This window comes from Eupeodes corollae, chromosome 2, assembly GCF_945859685.1.
Source record: "Eupeodes corollae chromosome 2, idEupCoro1.1, whole genome shotgun sequence".
Classification (NCBI taxonomy): domain Eukaryota; kingdom Metazoa; phylum Arthropoda; class Insecta; order Diptera; family Syrphidae; genus Eupeodes; species Eupeodes corollae.
Genome location: NC_079148.1, coordinates 6,330,126 through 6,348,223, shown reverse-complemented (window position 1 = coordinate 6,348,223; position 18,098 = coordinate 6,330,126). Strand labels below are relative to the sequence as shown.

The window sequence follows — 18,098 nt, the reverse complement described above, 5'->3', positions numbered from 1 at the left end:
CTTGTTCGGTTCCACCTTCGATGGAAACGATACTTCCAAGGTATTGAGAGCTCTCTACTTTTTCCACCGGTTGAGAAAAAATATTTATTTGAGAGGATGGTTGGGTTCCTATGGTGATCATTTTTGTTTTGTCGGAATTCATTTCAGCCCAACAAGTTCTGCTTCTATCTCTACACTTGTTGTCATTTGACGTGAATCCATGATCCTATGAGAGCAAACATCATCCGCGTAATCCAAGTGCTTTACTACCTGACAGAGCTGAGCGCAGTACATCGCTTATCACCAACAAAAAAAAAATATTGGTGACAGAATACAGCCCTGTCTGACTCCGCTTCGGATTTCCAAATCATCTGACAACCTACCAGCGTGCAGAACATGACACTTGGATCCATCATATGTTGCTTTAACAATAGCAATTAATTTTTCTGGGCTGGTTTTCCTCCGCAAAGCTTACCAGATATACTCCCTGTTAACGCTATCAAGGGCCTTCTCGAAGTCGATGAACAGCAGGTGTAGTGGTGATCGATATTCAATGAACTGTTCAATAAATTATAGCTCTGCTTTTTATAAACACATTTTCCCCAAATCTGATACTCCCGTTTCTTAAAATCCCGCTTAAAAAAATCAAACTTTATAGTTTTGGTTCTTATAATTGTGTTTTTACTTCAGCCATAGAGGAACTTATTGCCAAAATTTGCATTCGTAAAAAATTCGAGCTCTAGATTTAATGAAACATGACATTACGATAGTAAAGAAGTGGGTCCCCGATTCCATCTGTCTGTCTGTCTTGGCACCTACAACCGAAACCATTGGAATAATCAACTTCAAATTTTGGAGCCGATTGGCGTCGAGCGTTTTTTTCGAAATTCGATATCTTGAAAACGGGTCATTATTTTCTTACGAAATTGAAATGTAAAACGTATTTTATATTGCATACCAAAAATACTTTTCTTGAACTAAAATTGAAAAATTTTGTATATACAAAATAAGCTACGAGAAAAAACGATTGTTGAGAAATAAAATGGCGTTTTTATTTATTTAAAAAAACTTATTTTTTGAAATCTTAAAATACAGTAAATATTTTTAAACAGACTCTTTGGATACATGAGCAAGCTCGTTTGACCGATTCGTGCATTTTATTTTAAGTCATTTCTACTGGTATCGATGTTATCATCTGTAAAACAAAGTTTATTTCAAGTTGATATCTTAACTGGTTCTTGAGATATGGAAGATACAAATTGGTATCCTAAACGAACGGACGGGTGAAGGTACGTACCCACTGACATATCTCTAAAAAGTTTTGATCTAGATTCTTGGGAATTTGAAAAGCTGAGAAATGTCATAAATTTTCAAATTCGACAAATCGGACCAATTCCAAACACTTCAAATGGAAAGCTAAAAACACTAGAGTTAGATGAAAAGCTATTGATAACTTTTTTCAGGTGTTGTGCTATAAGTTAAGTGCCTGCTTCGAAGATTACGGAAGGTATACATTTCTAAAAACTGCTTCCTTTTGCAACTTTCCCTATTTATAACTCCATTGATGCTAACACCCATGATAAAAATTTTAAACAATTGTGAAATTTGTGTCTTAAACGTTTAACCATGTGGTCGACACTTTCAAAGATAGAGCGAAGCATTACACAGCAAATTCTTGTGAGTATATTCTTGATGAAATAAAATGCACGGCTGGATCGCACGGGTACTTGTACCTCAATCAATAGCACCTGTATTTTAAGATTTAAAAATATACCTATCTCTCATTCACAAGTATTTCTAATACATAAATGGAAAGGCTAATTTAAGAAAGCACTTTCCATGATTAGACTTACTCTTAGAGGATCTGTCAATTCTCAGTACCCTTTAGGTTTCACAGGAAGGTATGGAACATAAGACCTCCGGCATGAGAGTCTTATGCACTAATAATCACGACAACTCAAGAAAACAATTTTGAGAACGTTCCATAAAAATCGAACGGGCCTATTTTTAAAAATTCGAATTTTCGATCTTAGACTAAAAACTAGTTTAAAATCAATCGCGAACACGCAGACCAGAGGGACGGAACAGTTTGATAGTTCTTCCCATCAGAGTATTATTTGTTTCTACAACCAAATGACAGAATTGTGGGGACGTGTTTTTCTCAGAAATGTTCCAAACGTAGTTTTTTCTGCAATATTAAAACAAACCCTTAAAAAACCATTATTGTCTAGAAACTGTTAAGAGGTCTTACTTCAAGATCTGGTTCAAGGCCTCAAAGCATTTGCTACGCTACTGTCTTATTTTTATCTCAAGTTTAATATTATCATTGAAGAGCTTCTGTACAAATCGTTATCGCCTTGCATTTAAGAAAGTTGTTGTTCAATTAAACTCAAAACATTATTGACTAAGTAATAGTTTAAATTCTCCTCTGTCGAGAATAGGTTGTTTTCAATATGGACTTATTTCTTACAATTTGTACGTTTATTTGTGTTATTTTTGCTTCAGTTTACATTTATTTGTCATGGAATTTCGAATATTGGAGAAAAAGAAACGTAAAAGGTCCTCGTCCAAAACTTATCTTCGGAAATGTGCCAAGCCTTCTTAAACATAATCGTCATATGGCTCTTGATATGCAAGAAATATATGAGTGAGTGTTTTGAAAAAATAAAATTTAGAAAAAGTTCAGAAAAATTAAATATTAACTTTTATATTTTTTCCAAAGAAAATATAAAAACTCTGGTGAAAGATTTGTTGGAATTTTCATGACTAGAAATCCTCAAATTTTGGTCATCGATCCAAAACTATCTCGAGAAATAATGGTTACGAATTTTAAGTCTTTTCGTGATAATGAACCTCAATTGTGGGTAAGTTTTTGAAGCCACTATTTTAATGTTCTAAGTGATATACATAACTGAATCTATTTTGTCAGGCCAATCGAAGAGTTGAAGAAATTTCGACAAGAAATCCATTTTTAAGCCTCACCACCGAATGGAAGGAAAAACGAACTGATGTCGTAGGAGGACTAAGTGCCAATAGAGTAAGCTAAAATGTCAAATATAATTCAAGACCATTTCGAAAACTTCTTATTTTTGTAGCTGAAATCAGCTCTTCCAATAATTATGGAAGCCTGCAGTAAAATGACCGATTTCGTGAGAAATGAAACCGTTGAGTCCCGTAGTGTTATTGATATAAAATCTGTGAGTATATTAAAAGGTCTCTAAGCTATTTTTATCAGACCTAGTCAAAAACTTAATTTTTTTAAGATTTGCTACAACTACACACTAGAAGTCGTTGCTGATTTCATTTGGGGCCTAAATGCCGGTGCTTTTCAATCAAAGAAACCTGCAAATCAAATGCTTGATATGTCCCGAAGTTTGCTCGAAAACTCATTTAAGGCAGTTGGCTTCTATTATGCATCAGGATTGGCACCGTTCATAAGAAACTTCTCATATGTGCGTTTTTTCCCTGAGCAAACTGAAAAATTCTTCAAACAAATACAAATGGATGCATTGGAATTGAGATTGAAAAGTAAAACAGATCGTCCTGATTTTCTAAATTATTTACTTCAATTGCGAGAAAAGAAAAATGTCAGCCATTTGGATATGGTGGGACACAGTTTGACGGTTTTGTTGGATGGATTTGAGACATCGGGGGCTTTGGTGTACCATGCACTTTATTATGTTCGTGAGGTTTTGAAAATATGTAAAAATGTTTTAATTTAAAATGTTTATTGTAGTTAGCTGGAAATCAAAATGCTCAAAATAAATTGAGGCAAGAAATCATGGAAAATCTGGACGAAAATAGGGGAGTGTCTTATGATGTTCTGATGGAGCTTCCGTACTTGGATCAGTGTGTTAATGGTTCGAATTGAATTCTCAGAACAAAAGTATAACAAACCACTAACTTTACTTGATTTTCAGAAACTATTCGATTGATATCTCCAATTCCAGTATTCTCAAGGCGCTGCAGTGAGCAGACATTTTTAGAAAACTCTGCAAACAGCAAGGTGCAGATTGATCCTGGAATGATATTGCACATTCCAATTTACGCTATTCATCATGATCCCGAAATTTATCCAAATCCCAAGGAATTCAATCCTGAAAGATTCAACGAAGGCTTGGCTAAGGATTTAGGTCAAAGAGGATGTTTTTTACCATTTGGTGATGGCCCGAGAATTTGTGCAGGTTTGTCTTGGTCTATTTTGTGGAGTTTTTATTTTCTTTTTTTTAATTCTGTTTTTAAGGAATGAGACTTGGACAGTTAGAAAGTAAGGCTGGTATTTTTGAAATTATCAGAAATTTCAAATTGACTTTAAGGAAGGGCGATAATAAGTTGGAGCACGTTGATCCAAATGCATTTATTATCGGTTTGGCTGGTGATTTGCTTGTTGAGTTTGAATGTATCAAATAGAGAAATAATTAATAAAAGAATCTTTTGAAAAAACATTGTCTTTTATTCGGAAGAAAAAACATTATTATTTTAGATACCTAAGTCGGGTCTGATCAGTTGATCAACTGTTGATTGCTTATAACTGGACAAGCTTCTTCCAACCAAAATGATCACTCTTCTGAACTGCTTCTGAAGTAACGTGATAGGTTGATGCACCAGAAGCAGTCCCTTATAGAAAAGGTGCTGACATTTGGCTTGTGATCGCCATTTTATTTTAGCTAGATCAATTATCTACAGCTGTAGTTTGCGACTTATGATGGGTCTAAATGCAACCTTTTACATGGAGGTAGGTTGCCAGAGGAATTTGAAGCCTTTAATGGAATCAGACAGAGCTGGTTGCTGTCACCAATTGTTTTTTCTAAAAGCAAATTCTAACTACAAATAGTAGACATGTGCATTCAAGAGGACACAAGCGTCCACAGGTTTTTATCAAAACTTACCTCTGTCTATCAACTCCTACTCTCACCACCCCGTGGTGAGCATCGGGTGCTTAGTACCTAAACTGTAGATTGGGTTCCAACCCCAGTGGAAAGTTTTTGGGGGCAGCAATCGAGAGAAGGGGGGAGAGGTTTTTCCACTAAGGCACCTCTCCTTATCCAGACGGCAGCGGAGGAGGTCCCGAGATGGAATTAACGGTGCCGTCTACAGTTTCAGTAAGGTTGAACTACTAAGTGAACACCTTGTAGGGCTCCTTCGACTTATTCAGAGCCCAGGCCTGTAAGGAGCGGTTTTATCCGGCTCTCTGGCCCTCCAGGTTGGGGGTCGTGCGTCGGGGTGACTTCCTGGCCACGTAAAAGCTTTCATAGTTGCGAAGCACCAACAAGCTTCGGATACGGATGGATTTACTGTTGACAACCAACGCAAACGAATAAAGGACAACGAACTTCAGACATGCCAACAGCGCTTATTTGGATGCGGCTTCATCATTGGAGCCAGACTTAGGCAAGAAGTCTTGAGCTACAGGCGCTCCTCATGACCATATGCATCGATGTTAAATTCGGCAACATTAGCCTGATATGCGCGCACGCCCCCACAGAAGAGAAAGACGACAACACCAAAGATATGTTCTTCGAACTCTGAGACAAAACATATAAGCAGTGTCCTAGCTACGATATTAAAATAGTCCTGGCGATTTTAATGCCAAGCTAGGGAGGGAAGACATCTTTGGTGGAATAATCGGGAAGAAAAGCCTGCACGACAACACTTCCAACAACGGATCCAGGCTCATAGATTTTGTTGTGGGGTGAAACGTCATAGTAGCCAGTGCGCGTTTTCTGCACCTCAACATCCACAAAGTAACTTGGAGTCCTCCAGATCAATCTACCGTCAACCAGATTGACCATATTGCGATCGACGCCAGACACGCTTCCAGCATCATGGATGTACGAACATTCCGAGGAGCAAACATCGACTCGGACCACTTCCTCGTTGAAGCCAAGATAGCACTTCAGGTTTTTTAGATCCAAGGCAAAACAAGGAGGTGCTGGGAGAAGGTACGATGTCGAACGGCTAAAATCGCCAAAGATCGCCAAATCCTTTTCCGACCAAGTTACAAGTAACCTCTTTCGAAGTTCTCTGCCGCCAATACAATGTATCGAAAACCAGTGGCAACATTGCCAAGATGCAATCAGAGAAGCCGCCTCTGATGTGCTGGGTTTCAAGCAGCCAACAACAAGGAACCCCTGGTTTGATGAGGAATGACGGCAGGCAAATGCAGCCAAACAACAGAAACGCAAAGCGGCATTGTATAAAAGGACGGGAGCTGCTCATGAGCTCTATGAGCAGAAGAGGCAATAGGAACGCCGACTTTTCAGAAGGAAAAAGAGAGGGCATGAGAAGCGTACGGTTGAAGATGTTGAGAGGTTTAAAAGCAGGATTGAAGTTCGAAAGACTGTATAACGGCGACAACGAATCCAATTTTGCTGTCAGGCAGGATGATCCATTCAACATAGACGACGAAAGCCAACAATCTCGTCCTCCCGACTTAGACGAAGTAAAGATTGCCATATCTAAGCTAAAGTCTAATAAGGCCGCTGGAGCAGATGGCTTGAATGCCGAGCTCTTTAAAGCAGCTGGAGATAAGTTGGTAAGAAGCATGGACCAACTTATCTGTAAGATATGGTCGGAAGAAAGCATGCCCTATGAATTGAACCTCAGTATTGTTTGCCCGATCCTAAACTGCACCAACTATAGAGGAAAGAGTCTACTTAACATCGCTTACAAAATCTCTGCCGTAATATGTGAGAATCTAAAGCCTATCGTCAACAACCTGATAGGTTCTTATCAGTGCCTTCATCTACAGGGCGAAGATGTATAGAGCCATGTTTAGTTTTGGCATCCCTGCCAAACTCGTTCGTTTCTGCAGGATGACCATACAGAATTCACACTTCTACATAAAGGTTGGAAACAACTTAACAGAACGTTTCGATGTCGTTTTAGACAAGGTGATGCTCTGTCTTGCGATTTTTTTTAACATCGTGCTTGAAAGAATAGTGCAGAGCTCACACGTCAAAACTAGAGGCAATATCTTTCAAAAGTCTGTCCAATTACTGGCATATACTGATGACATTGACATAATCGGAGGAACACAACGTGATGTCAAGGGGTCTTTTGTGAGTATAGGCGGAAAAAAGGGTTTAACGGTTAATGAGGGCAAAAAAAATACATAGTCGTCAAGAAATGACCTACAACACCGTCATCTTGGTCAAAACGTCACCATCGACAGATGTAACTCTGAGGTATTGAAAGACTTCGTAAAAACGAAGAATAACTCTTTATAACCGCTGTCTCTTTGGGCAAAGAAAGCAATTGAGTTGTAAACTCCTATCTCGAACAACAAAGTGTCACTATATAAGACCCTTATCATCCCCGTCCTGCTATACGGTGCAAAAGCATGGACTATGACAAAAGCGGATGAAAGCACTTTGGGTCATTTCGAGATAAAAGTTCTTCGTGTTATCTACGGTCCCGTATGCATCGAAGAGGAGTGGAGGAGAAGATAGAACGACGAGCTGTAAGGGCTGTACAGCGACGTAGACTTAGCCAGAAGGGTAAAAGTCCAACGAATAAGATGGCTGGGTCACGTAGAGTGCATGGAAACCAATGCTCCAGCCCGGAAAATCTTCGAATCCACACCCACAGACAGCGCAGCAGAGGATCAGGTGCTGCTCACAAGTGAAAAGTGACCTCACCAAACTTAAAACGCGAAACTGGAGACATCTAGCTAGAGACCGAGCTAGATGGAGAAGATTGTTGTGTGAGGCCCTAGTTCACACAGGACTGTAGCGCCACCTTAAGTAAGTAAGCCTCAGGGCTCTGCTATGCCCCCTCTTATTGTTATTAATGATCTACTGTCTACTATTTCTATTCTAAATAGTTCTTTCGCTAACAATAGTAGTAGAATGTCTCTACGTTCACCCTTTTTTACCGTTTTTTTTAACGGCCTTTACTTTAAAGAAACAACCAGTTGCATTCTCCCTCTTAAACAATTTCGCTGTAATACACAAGCTTCTAGAAATGTCGATCAGTTTACCTTTGAATCCACCTTTGGTCGTTCTGTCAAATACAGATATTCATTCTTAAGCCGTACTAGACGAATGTAGTACTAATTTACACCGACATGTCCTTTCCAAATGTGCACCAATTACTAAAAGAAGACTCATATTATTAATGTTGTTCCCCAAGGAATAATTCTTGGGCGGCTTCTTTTTAAATTCAAGCTAAGTAGGTACCTATATTTTCCTATAATTTGAATCTAGGTTAAGGAAAAGTTTTTCTGTAATTTGCCTATGGGTTAAAGGAAATTAGGTTTTTAAGATTGGACTCAACACTTAAAAGTACTAGAAGGTTTTTAAACTTACAAAAACAAACCCTCCATTTAAAAATATATGAAAGAGTTTACTAAGTCAGCTTTTTCTGAGAGGCTATTAGCCTATTGAAAGTGGTTGCAGAATTATTGAACACCCTGTGCTCTAGGTCATAAGAACCATGTTTAAAACTTTAATTAAATAAATAAAGGTTTTTCTTATATAAATATGTACCAATATAAAACTATGAGAATCAACAGGAACTATTTTGTCTGGGTTAAATGTTCTATTTACACTTACGACAAACCTACATTTTGAAGTACTATTTCCTCGCTACTGCTGTTTATTTTTATTAACATAATTTATTATGTTTTTCAAATAAAAAAAAAAAAACAAAAATTTATCTTATCAAATCACGGCTCATAGTCGCCTCACGAACAGGCGCCTTGTCAAAAGTAGAAGACCATAAAAAGTTTGTTTACCCAGAAAACAAATTTCCCGAATTAAATAGACCAATATAAATGACAGAAGTCGAAAATGTCTTCACTAATTCTTGTATTTCTGATGCAAAATATCAGACATGTGTAAATAAATTACCTAAAGTTTACTGAAACAGCTACATTCTAAATTTAAATAACCACGATTATCTAAATTTGTCTGAACTGTCGTTATTTAAATTAAAAAATGTGTCAAGCTAAATTCAGGTTTATTTAAATATTCACCTCACTCATGGCAATTTGTATCAATGTTATTATTTAACAGTCATTAAGTCAATGTCAAGCCACTCGTATCGGATTTTCAAGCGAGCACGAAAGCGTTAAAAGCATGAATTAAAGCGCGCTGATTAAAATTGGATAATTTAATTATTAAATTTAAGAACAAAACTAAACTACACAAATCACGATTACGATAAAATCGACAACTGGTATATTTTGTGAAATATTTGAACAATTAAAATAAGTGCAGGTGATGTCGTTCAGGTTTGATTTAAGCTTTTTAAATATTTTGAATTTTTTTGTTAAAAACTTTGCGTGGGAGTATAATTTTTTAGTAAGCAAAATCGTGAGAAGTATTTTTTAGTGCTTTTTAATTTCTGATTTAAATTTCATTCAGAGTTCTTTTCTTTTGAAACTTTTTCCTTGCAAGAAGACTAGTCGACTTAATGACTTAAAATTAGTAAAATTTTATTCAATGATTTAATCTACAAACAAATTTATTGCGGTATCAATAATGTGCGAATTTTATAACCGAATCTGTGATCATACAAAAAGTGACAGCCAACGTTAACACTTCGAAGTTCAGAATTTTAAAAATTAGAAAGTGACTTAGAAAAAGTTTAAGTTATTTATGACTGTTGAGGGAAGATAATTTTAATAATTCAAAAACAATAAATCAAAATATTGCCCAGAACTACTATCAAAGTTCAAGATACGTGAAAAAGTGTAGTTTTGAATTCAATTCAAAAAGTTCTTGAAAGTTTATGTGTGTAAAAACTTCCTAAACTCTTCCTTTCAGAACTTTAAGAAATTGTCAAGGAATAACAAAGTTAATTTTTAGAAAAAATAAGCGTTGGATAAATGTTTCTTTAAAATAACTCAAGATTTATAATTACAACTTAAAATATAAGTTTTCACTGTGGTGTAGTATCCTTAAGCAAATTATTTCCGTAACCCTTACAAATTCGGTGTTTCAAAAAGTTTGCTTCTAGCGTTCTGTGATTCTTCTTTATAAAATGGAGCTTATTCTAACAGCATTCTTTATCATACTAAGTATTGTTGTTATAGTATACGTTTATTTAACATGGAATTTCAACTACTGGAAGAAGAGAGGAGTAAAAGGTCCTGAGCCATCAGTAATTTTCGGAACGCTGCCAAGTGTTATCAAACAAAATCGTCATTTTGTTTTTGATATGGTCGACTTATATGAGTAAGTGAATAATTTATTATTTTTTTTTCAGTGAGATGTAACGTGAATAGAATTGCTTTTGGAAATTGTTCCCACCGTAGTGAAAAGTAACAATGTCATTATACCTTTTGAATGCATTTTTGGACAAAGTCACTAGAAAGTGATTAATCAATAAATTACAAGGTTTGGACCCTAGTCAGGTTGCAAATTCTTAAAAAATGGAACAAATAAATTCTCACAGTGAAGTCTCATTAAAAAAATGATATAATAACTGTTTTAATCACGATTACGTGATTAGATATTAAGATTTGGTTCGTAGGAACAAATTTCCGGTATTAAATTTACACACGAAAGCTTTGGTTTTTTTTCACTGACGATCATTAAAAACATTTGGGCAATGATTAAGTCGAAAATACTTATTTAGGTAATGTTCTGATGGTTTTTTTAGGCATTTGCCTTATGCCGGTTATTAAGGGGTCAGATGTGATGAGCAATAAATTTATTGCACTTTTTTCTAGAACATTTCCTTGAAAAATGTGCACGATATGTTTTAAAATCATTATTTCTTGCTTCCTGTGCTTCTTCCGTCAATTGACCTAGCTTTGTAGATAGAGTAAGCTTTTAGATTATGTAACTATTAAATTGGAAGAAGTGCAGAATGAACTACATCAGGGCCGTGAATTAAAAGCTTGTGCACTGTAGGAGGCATATAGTTATAGTACCATGGATACAGTTCCACAAAATATTTGTCAGTGTCAAGTGTGAAAGCTCTGAAATTTTCAATATGGACATCATAGCCACTTGAAATTGCTCCTAATATGGAATGCATCTTCTCGAATAATATTTTATCGATACCCAAGATGCGACTCCCTCGTTGCTATAAAAATGCCTAGCAGTGTTGCCATCATTTGAATTTCCAAAACCTGGCTTGAGTTGATCTACAATCAAACCCATTTGAATTCTAAATTTTTGTTGGATTTGAACTTTATTGGCAGTAACTATGTCATTATCTTTCTTACAAATTTTCCATTTTTTTATTGGAAGCCTGTAAGCAACATGTAAGAGATACTCAAAAGATCGGTATCAGGTATGCAGTACGGACAATCCAAACTGCAATGCACTCGGATTGTAAGGTCTCAACAAGAGCTTTTCGATTTCGTTGAAGTCCTTTGAACTAGAACCGCAAATATAACAGCGCTGAGAAGAGGTTGTATTTGTAAAATTCAACCGAATTTAAGCAAGACGCAAGTTATAAAAACACTGGAATCATCAGCTTCTATTCCAACAAAGTTCTGTTTGTAAGAACTATGGCCGGAACTTCCATCGAATCCCCACTTGCAGATCACACACAAGTTTTGAAGTTATTCCTTATTTAAAGTTAGTATAACTTCTTTTTGAGCCAAAATCAAACGATCTACAGTATGATCCATTAATGCCTGCACTGTTACCTCTGCTGAACTATCAGTCACATGCATTTCTTCTTTTTCCGGATACCACTTTTGCATTTTGCACTACTTTGTAGGAAGGAAACCTTTTAGGGTCTTTTGCTCTAATAACATTATATTGATGCCTTGTTAACTTGGCCTCTACCATAACTGAAAGTGCTTTCTCACCTAATATCTTTCGTGTGCGTTGCCGTTCTTTACGAAAAGTATTTGAATAAGTAATTTTGCAGCAGCTGGATGACCTTCAGCTCTAAAATTGAGTTTTATTGCGAAGCCAAGCTGAGAAGTTGACATCACTTTTTGAATATTTTTCGTTTTGATCCTTTTACTTCTGTCGGTAATTTCTTCGAAAGATTTTTTTGGTCGACCAACTTTACATGGGGCTACTGTATCAAACATTTTGAAGCTTATTGCCAAGATTCGATTATTTTCTTGAATCTGATTTCGTTTCGATTACATTTTTTTTGTTCCGATAGAAATTTTAATTTTGTTTTCACTATTTGGAGCTGTCCCGTTCGGACACAGCCCTACTGAACCGAAGGAGCTCTACTCCGCCTTGTGCCGTCACGTGACGATTGTACAAGAGTTGCCTATCCACGGTTCATCGTCTGACGTGGTAGGTTAGCGGAACTGGCAATATGGTTAGTGCGATGGACTGTAATGCGAGAGGTCTTGGGTTCGATGGTTCGATCCCTGCCTGTGCCACCTACAATTTGTATCACGGGTACTGCCTCTTGCGAGGAATTGACAAATTTTTCAAGAGTAATTCTTGTCATGAAAAGTGCTCTCTCAAATTTGCCGTTCGGATTCGGTTAAAACTGTAGGTCCCTTCCATCCCTGACAACAGTACTCACACACAGGAATGGTTAAGAGTTGTCAGTCACTAGGCCCTAGTTCACAAACGGACTGTTGCGCCACCCAATTTATTTTTTTAGGAAGATTCAGCTGTTCGATATAAGCCACTACAACGTCCTAAACACTGCCATTCGAATACCCGAAACTTCTTCATCTGGGAAGGGACAACGTTGCACCACACATGACAACCATAAACGATCATCGGCCGTATGAGGGCCATGTAGCAAATTACCTTCACTCTGGGGTCAAGCCGACTGCTGAAAAACCCCAGTTTCGTCAGAGCGAAGGCTCATCTGGCCCTGGTCAAAGCAGCATTTACATGTCTGTCGAAAGTACTTCACTACACTTTTGCGCGCTAATCACTGCCCGTGAAGATTAACGATGACCATCTTGCGCCCATTCTTGCACGAATCCCTCGTGGCCCTAGCCAACGGAGTCCGGAACAGAATTGTCTCCGTCATCTGGACATTTATTTTCAGTTTCCAACCGTTGCAATATCGCTGAATTTTGTCGAAATTCTAATAACCTCGACCTTTCGGGCCGTTCTGTACACAATTAGATCGTCGGCGTACGCAATTGCTTTTGTAAGTCTTCCTACCTGGTGTAAATGCTGAAGAGAATCGTCGAATTCACCGCTCCCTGTTGAAGACCATTTTTAATTGAGAATTTTGTGGTAGAAGTTACATTGCCACTTTTGACAACAAACTTTATACCGTTAAGCATATCATAAAGTATATACAACAATGGTTTGCTTTGCTCAGTTTAAGGTAAAGACCCTCTAACCATACGGTGTCAAAGGCCTTTTCCAAATCAACCAGAACAGCACCTCTGCATTGTTGTTTTGATTTATTCCATTGGATATCAGAAATAACTTTAGACGAAGAATTGTGTCCGACCCCGCCTTGAACCCGAACTGTTTATCCGGAATTAGTTTGTTGTCCGCAGCCCACTTAGTCAGAGCCCTAGTTATGATTTTTTCGAAAACTTTGCTGATGCTCGGAAGAAGACTTATCGACCGAAGATTTGACGGGTTGGAGTTGTCCTTTCCCTTTTTCGGGAGAGTTTGAACCACAGCGGTCTTCCAATGCACTGGATAATATGGATTATTGAAAAGTGTGGTGTAAATGTCAATTGCCTCCATCAGTGTACAACGTTGGATATATCATCGACACTTGCTGACTTTTTGTTTTTTATTGAATTGAAGATGAGCTCAGTCTTCGCGCTTACAAGGGACTTGGTCCCGTTTGCTCGGCGATTATGGCATTTGCCAAGGAATCGTCATTGAACCGCATGAAACCGCGGTTATCAGATCGCCATCGTGTGATATCATTTTGAAGGTAAGAGTGATTAAGTAGGGCTCTGTTTTCCAGGTCGTGGTTGGGGCGAATGCTAACATTCAGCTTGTACACTTGCTGGAAAGCAGCTCCCACCGTCTCCACTTTTTCCTTCGTATCTTCAATTATATAAAAGTCATTGTCAAAGATGGCTTCTGCTGGATCTATTTGAGCTGTCCTGAGTACGTCTCTTTTCTCTTCAGTTCGTTGTAGTTTCAGACCCGTAAGGTCATTATCGTTCTTTTGTCTGAATATCTTGTTGATTTCGGGGAACATTTTAGGGTCACTGAAATTAACTGACTAGTAGTTGTTAATTGATAACCTATTGTTCTCCTTAATCAACAGATTGACATTTTTTATTGACGACTTCAGTGTCCTGACCTCCAAGTCGTGTGGGTCTGTAAGTCGTCTGTACAAGTTTTTTAGTCTTGTCAGTAAACCACTCTTGTGCCTACGTAATGCGTCAATAGTGTCGTTGCTGTAAGCGTCCATTTGGTCCCGTTCTTTGTACTTTTGTATTGTCCGTTCCATCGTTCGTTTTATTGTTTCTTTAATCTGTTTTAAATGTTGGTCAATTTCTGTATTTGTCAGGTTGCGGTTGTTTGGAGGGGCTATGTCACTCGAACGAAGTTCTCTGGCTAAGGCGTTGATGAAACGATGCCAGCGCATCTACCTGTAATTGTAAGAGTGCGTTGCAACGTATTTCTCCTACTCCACGCGTTGGTTCGGAATCTGCATTACGGCGCCAGTCTGCAGTGATCACTGTCGTAATCGACTGTCTTTAAGCAGTTTCGAGGGTGATTACCCACGAAATATGTTATCAATATGAACTAAGTGATTCGACGGATCTTCAATCGAAGTTTGTATTTAAAAAAAATTGATTCTACGGATTTTGCCTGAATATTCAAAACAAAAACTATTGTATACACAATTAAAAATTGGAATTTCAAAAAATTGTATGGTCTTAAAGACGCTTAAGGCATACGATGCACGGTTTCGTCCGTACGTCTGGAATCGGCAGAATCTCTTAGATATTACTGATAAAAAGACAAAGGTACGGTCTTGTAAATTTCAGTTTTTAAGAAGGCTTTGTTAGTCAAATCAACCGTACCTGAAAATCCATCTTAATTAAGTCTAAAAGCTTCAGTAGCTTCTATTCATTTATTATCAATAGCTCATGTTACGATTTTTAACCGCACGGACGAATCTTTGGCGTGTGAAGCAGACTCAAGTTTTTGATGAATAGTATAAAGAAAACGGCTGACGAATAAAAAATGTCAGCTGTTTTTCATTAGAAAAAAAGCACCATGTGTGAGAGAGGACTTAAAAGGGGAAATGATGGTGAAATACATTGTAAAATTAAACAGAACATTTTGAATTAGAAGAACACATTAACTCAAAATAATTACGCTTCTTTCAGAAAATACAAAAAATGTGGCGAAAGTTTTATTGGAATTTTCATGACTCGAAATCCGATGATTCTGGTATTGGATACCAAGCTTGTTCGAGAAATTTTAATCTATAATTTCAAATGTTTTCGTGATAATGAAGGCGCATTATGGGTATGATATAAGTAAAAACTATCTAGAAACTATCAATCATTTTATAACTTTCACGGGAAAATAAATTTCACTTGAAAAAATTCCATTTCTTTTTTCCTTTCTGTCGGTATTACTTAACAGATTGTTGATATTCTTTAATTTCCACTTTATCATAAAGTTCCGAATTTGTTATTTTCGTTTCTTGAGGCTTTCCGAATTCTAATTCGAAGTGAAATTTTGTTCAAGTGAAACGTTATAATTTTCCTGGTGAAACTCATAAAAACGCAAATTTTTCAACTCTCACAAAATATTCTTTTACGATAAAGGTCAATAGGAAAAATGAAGAAATTGCTGGACGAAATCCATTTCTAGCTTTCTTTGACATAGATTGGAAGGAAAGACGAAATGATTTCATGGGCGGAATCAGTCCTAGTAGGGTAAGAGCCTTGAGCATATTTTTTAATTAAACTTTCTAACTACGATTCTTTTGTATTCTTGAAGCTTAAACATGCCTTTCCAATTGTTATCGAAACTGGAAACAAAATGACGGAATTCATCAAAGCTCAGATTGCCAAATCGAACCATATACTCGATGTGAAATCAGTAAGTTTCTTGAAATTAAATATTTCCACCATATGAATGGTCCTCCGTTTATCACCACTAAAGTGCTTCTTTATCAGCTTTCCTACAAATATACCGTCGAAATCTATGCGAATTTTGTCTGGGGCATTGATACGGATGCTTTCAAGTCTGACGACGACGAACAAAATGTTGTCTTGAATATGTCGTTGTTATTCATGGATTTGTCATTTCTCAAAATCGGGCTTGTCAATATTTCCAGCTTAATGCCAGGCTTGAAGAAAATCCTAAAAAATAGATTCTATGCTGAAGAAACTGATGATTTCTTCACGAAACTGCAGGACGAAGCTGTGGATATGCGACTTCGGAACAAGGACAATCGATCGGATTTCTTGAATTACATGCTAGAGTTGAAGAGGAAGAAGAATATAAGTCACGTTGATATGGTTGGACATAGTTTGACGGTGTTATTAGATGCCTTCGATACAGCTGCTATCGTGATATATCATACTCTGTATTTTGTAAGTTAATTTCTTCGATTTCAGACGAATTTTGTTCTCATTATTTGATAATGTTTCCTTCTTAGTTAGCCATCAATCAAAAAGCTCAAAAGAAGCTACGAGAAGAGATCCTTGGCAGTTTGGACAATGAAGGTGGAATCAGCTATAAGGCTTTAATAAATCTTGAATACCTGGATCAATGTATAAATGGTAAGGAAATTCATTGCATATTCTTGTATGTTTTTAAAAGTCTATTGCATACTTTCATCTGTTAATTCTTAATTTCTATGAATTGGATCATTTTTATAAGTCGAATACATTTTTATTTCTAGAGGCAATACGTCTGGTCAGTCCGATTCCAGATTTTTCCAAAATTTGCACTGAAACAACATATTTTGAGAATTGTGAAAATAAACGTACAAAAATTGAGCGTGGAATGTTTGTTCATATATCAGCTTTTGCCATACATCATGATTCAGATATTTATAGCGATCCCGAGGAGTATATCCCGGAACGTTTTGACAATGGAATGGCAAAGATATTGACTCAGAGAGGGTGCTTTTTGCCATTTGGTGATGGACCACGAATATGTGCAGGTAAAGAAAGTTATTGCCACCAGAGAAAGCCTGAGAGTGATATCATTTTGTATATTTTTAAAAACACAGGAATGAGACTTGGAATTTTGGAGTGTAAAGCTGGTGTTTTTGAGATTTTGAAAAATTTTCAAGTTAATTGCTGTAAAGAAACACCCCGTGGAAAATACATAAATACAGAATCGCTCAGTATTGGAGTGGATGGTGATATATTTTTAGAGTTTAAGGCTTGTTAGCGATTTGTAAAGTAATATCTTTTTTAAGTAATACAAAATTAAAAAATAAATGGAGTTCGTTGTAAATCCCTCTCAAATATTTAAATAAAGGGCTTTTCTATTGGCGGGGGTAAATTTTGGCGCCCCCGTGGTGTCCATTTTGTTGTGGTGAAATCTGTCAAATTTTTTGTTTATTATTTGGTTCTTTATGCCAAATCATCATGGCAAGTTACACCTTTGATCAGCACGTTCAAATGATAAAACTTTATTATGAAAATGAGTGTTCGTTAACGAAAATATTGCGAGCTTAGCGCCCATTTTACTATAGACGTGGTTGAACTTTACAGTCGACTCTTCGACGTTTTCTGGACAAATTTAAAAACACCTGTTCAGTAAACAATCAGCTAACACCCGTATGTTCAAGGAACTCAAGATCGACTGAGAACATAGCCACAATTTTGTATGGACTAAACTATATAGACCTAGAGGACATGTGGTGTCAGCAGGCCGGGAATACATGCCAGACAGCAAACGCCACGATTGACATTTTGCATGAACAATTTGAGGGTGAGGTTATCTCTTACAGGAGTGATTTAAATTGGCCACCAAGGTCATGCGATTTGACCCTGCTATAGACTTTATCCTTTGTGGTTTTTTGAAGTCGCTCTTACTCGGACCCAGGCCACTGTAAGAAGCAGAGTCGGGCATTTGAATGGTGTCATATTGCACACTTAATGGCATATAGCGCCTTAAAAAAAAATACCTAGTACATGTGGCATGATGGTTAGTGCGTGGGCTCCTTTGTGGAAACCAAGGGCACCCGGCTAACTATAGGGGTTGCCCTAAGGTCAAACAAATAAAACAAAAACAGACCAGTCAAAAAGCCGAAAGAAGTCG

The 18,098-nt window shown here is 37.1% G+C and overlaps 2 protein-coding genes across 2 annotated transcripts; both read left to right on the top strand.

Moving 5' to 3' along the window:
- The first annotated feature begins 2,381 nt into the window (after nucleotides 1-2,381).
- On the top strand, nucleotides 2,382-4,426 carry LOC129945876 (probable cytochrome P450 309a2). The gene is made up of 8 exons (XM_056055826.1): nucleotides 2,382-2,626; nucleotides 2,702-2,843; nucleotides 2,909-3,016; nucleotides 3,075-3,176; nucleotides 3,243-3,659; nucleotides 3,716-3,839; nucleotides 3,900-4,163; nucleotides 4,223-4,426. The coding sequence occupies exons 1-8, from the start codon at nucleotides 2,433-2,435 to the stop codon at nucleotides 4,387-4,389; spliced, it is 1,518 nt and encodes a 505-aa protein (XP_055911801.1). The 5' UTR covers nucleotides 2,382-2,432; the 3' UTR covers nucleotides 4,390-4,426.
- A 4,602-nt stretch (nucleotides 4,427-9,028) lies between these two features.
- Nucleotides 9,029-17,310, top strand: LOC129948254 (probable cytochrome P450 309a2). The gene is made up of 8 exons (XM_056059181.1): nucleotides 9,029-10,160; nucleotides 15,194-15,335; nucleotides 15,641-15,751; nucleotides 15,816-15,917; nucleotides 15,995-16,414; nucleotides 16,480-16,603; nucleotides 16,726-16,989; nucleotides 17,059-17,310. The coding sequence occupies exons 1-8, from the start codon at nucleotides 9,967-9,969 to the stop codon at nucleotides 17,220-17,222; spliced, it is 1,521 nt and encodes a 506-aa protein (XP_055915156.1). The 5' UTR covers nucleotides 9,029-9,966; the 3' UTR covers nucleotides 17,223-17,310.
- The last annotated feature ends 788 nt before the right edge of the window (nucleotides 17,311-18,098 follow it).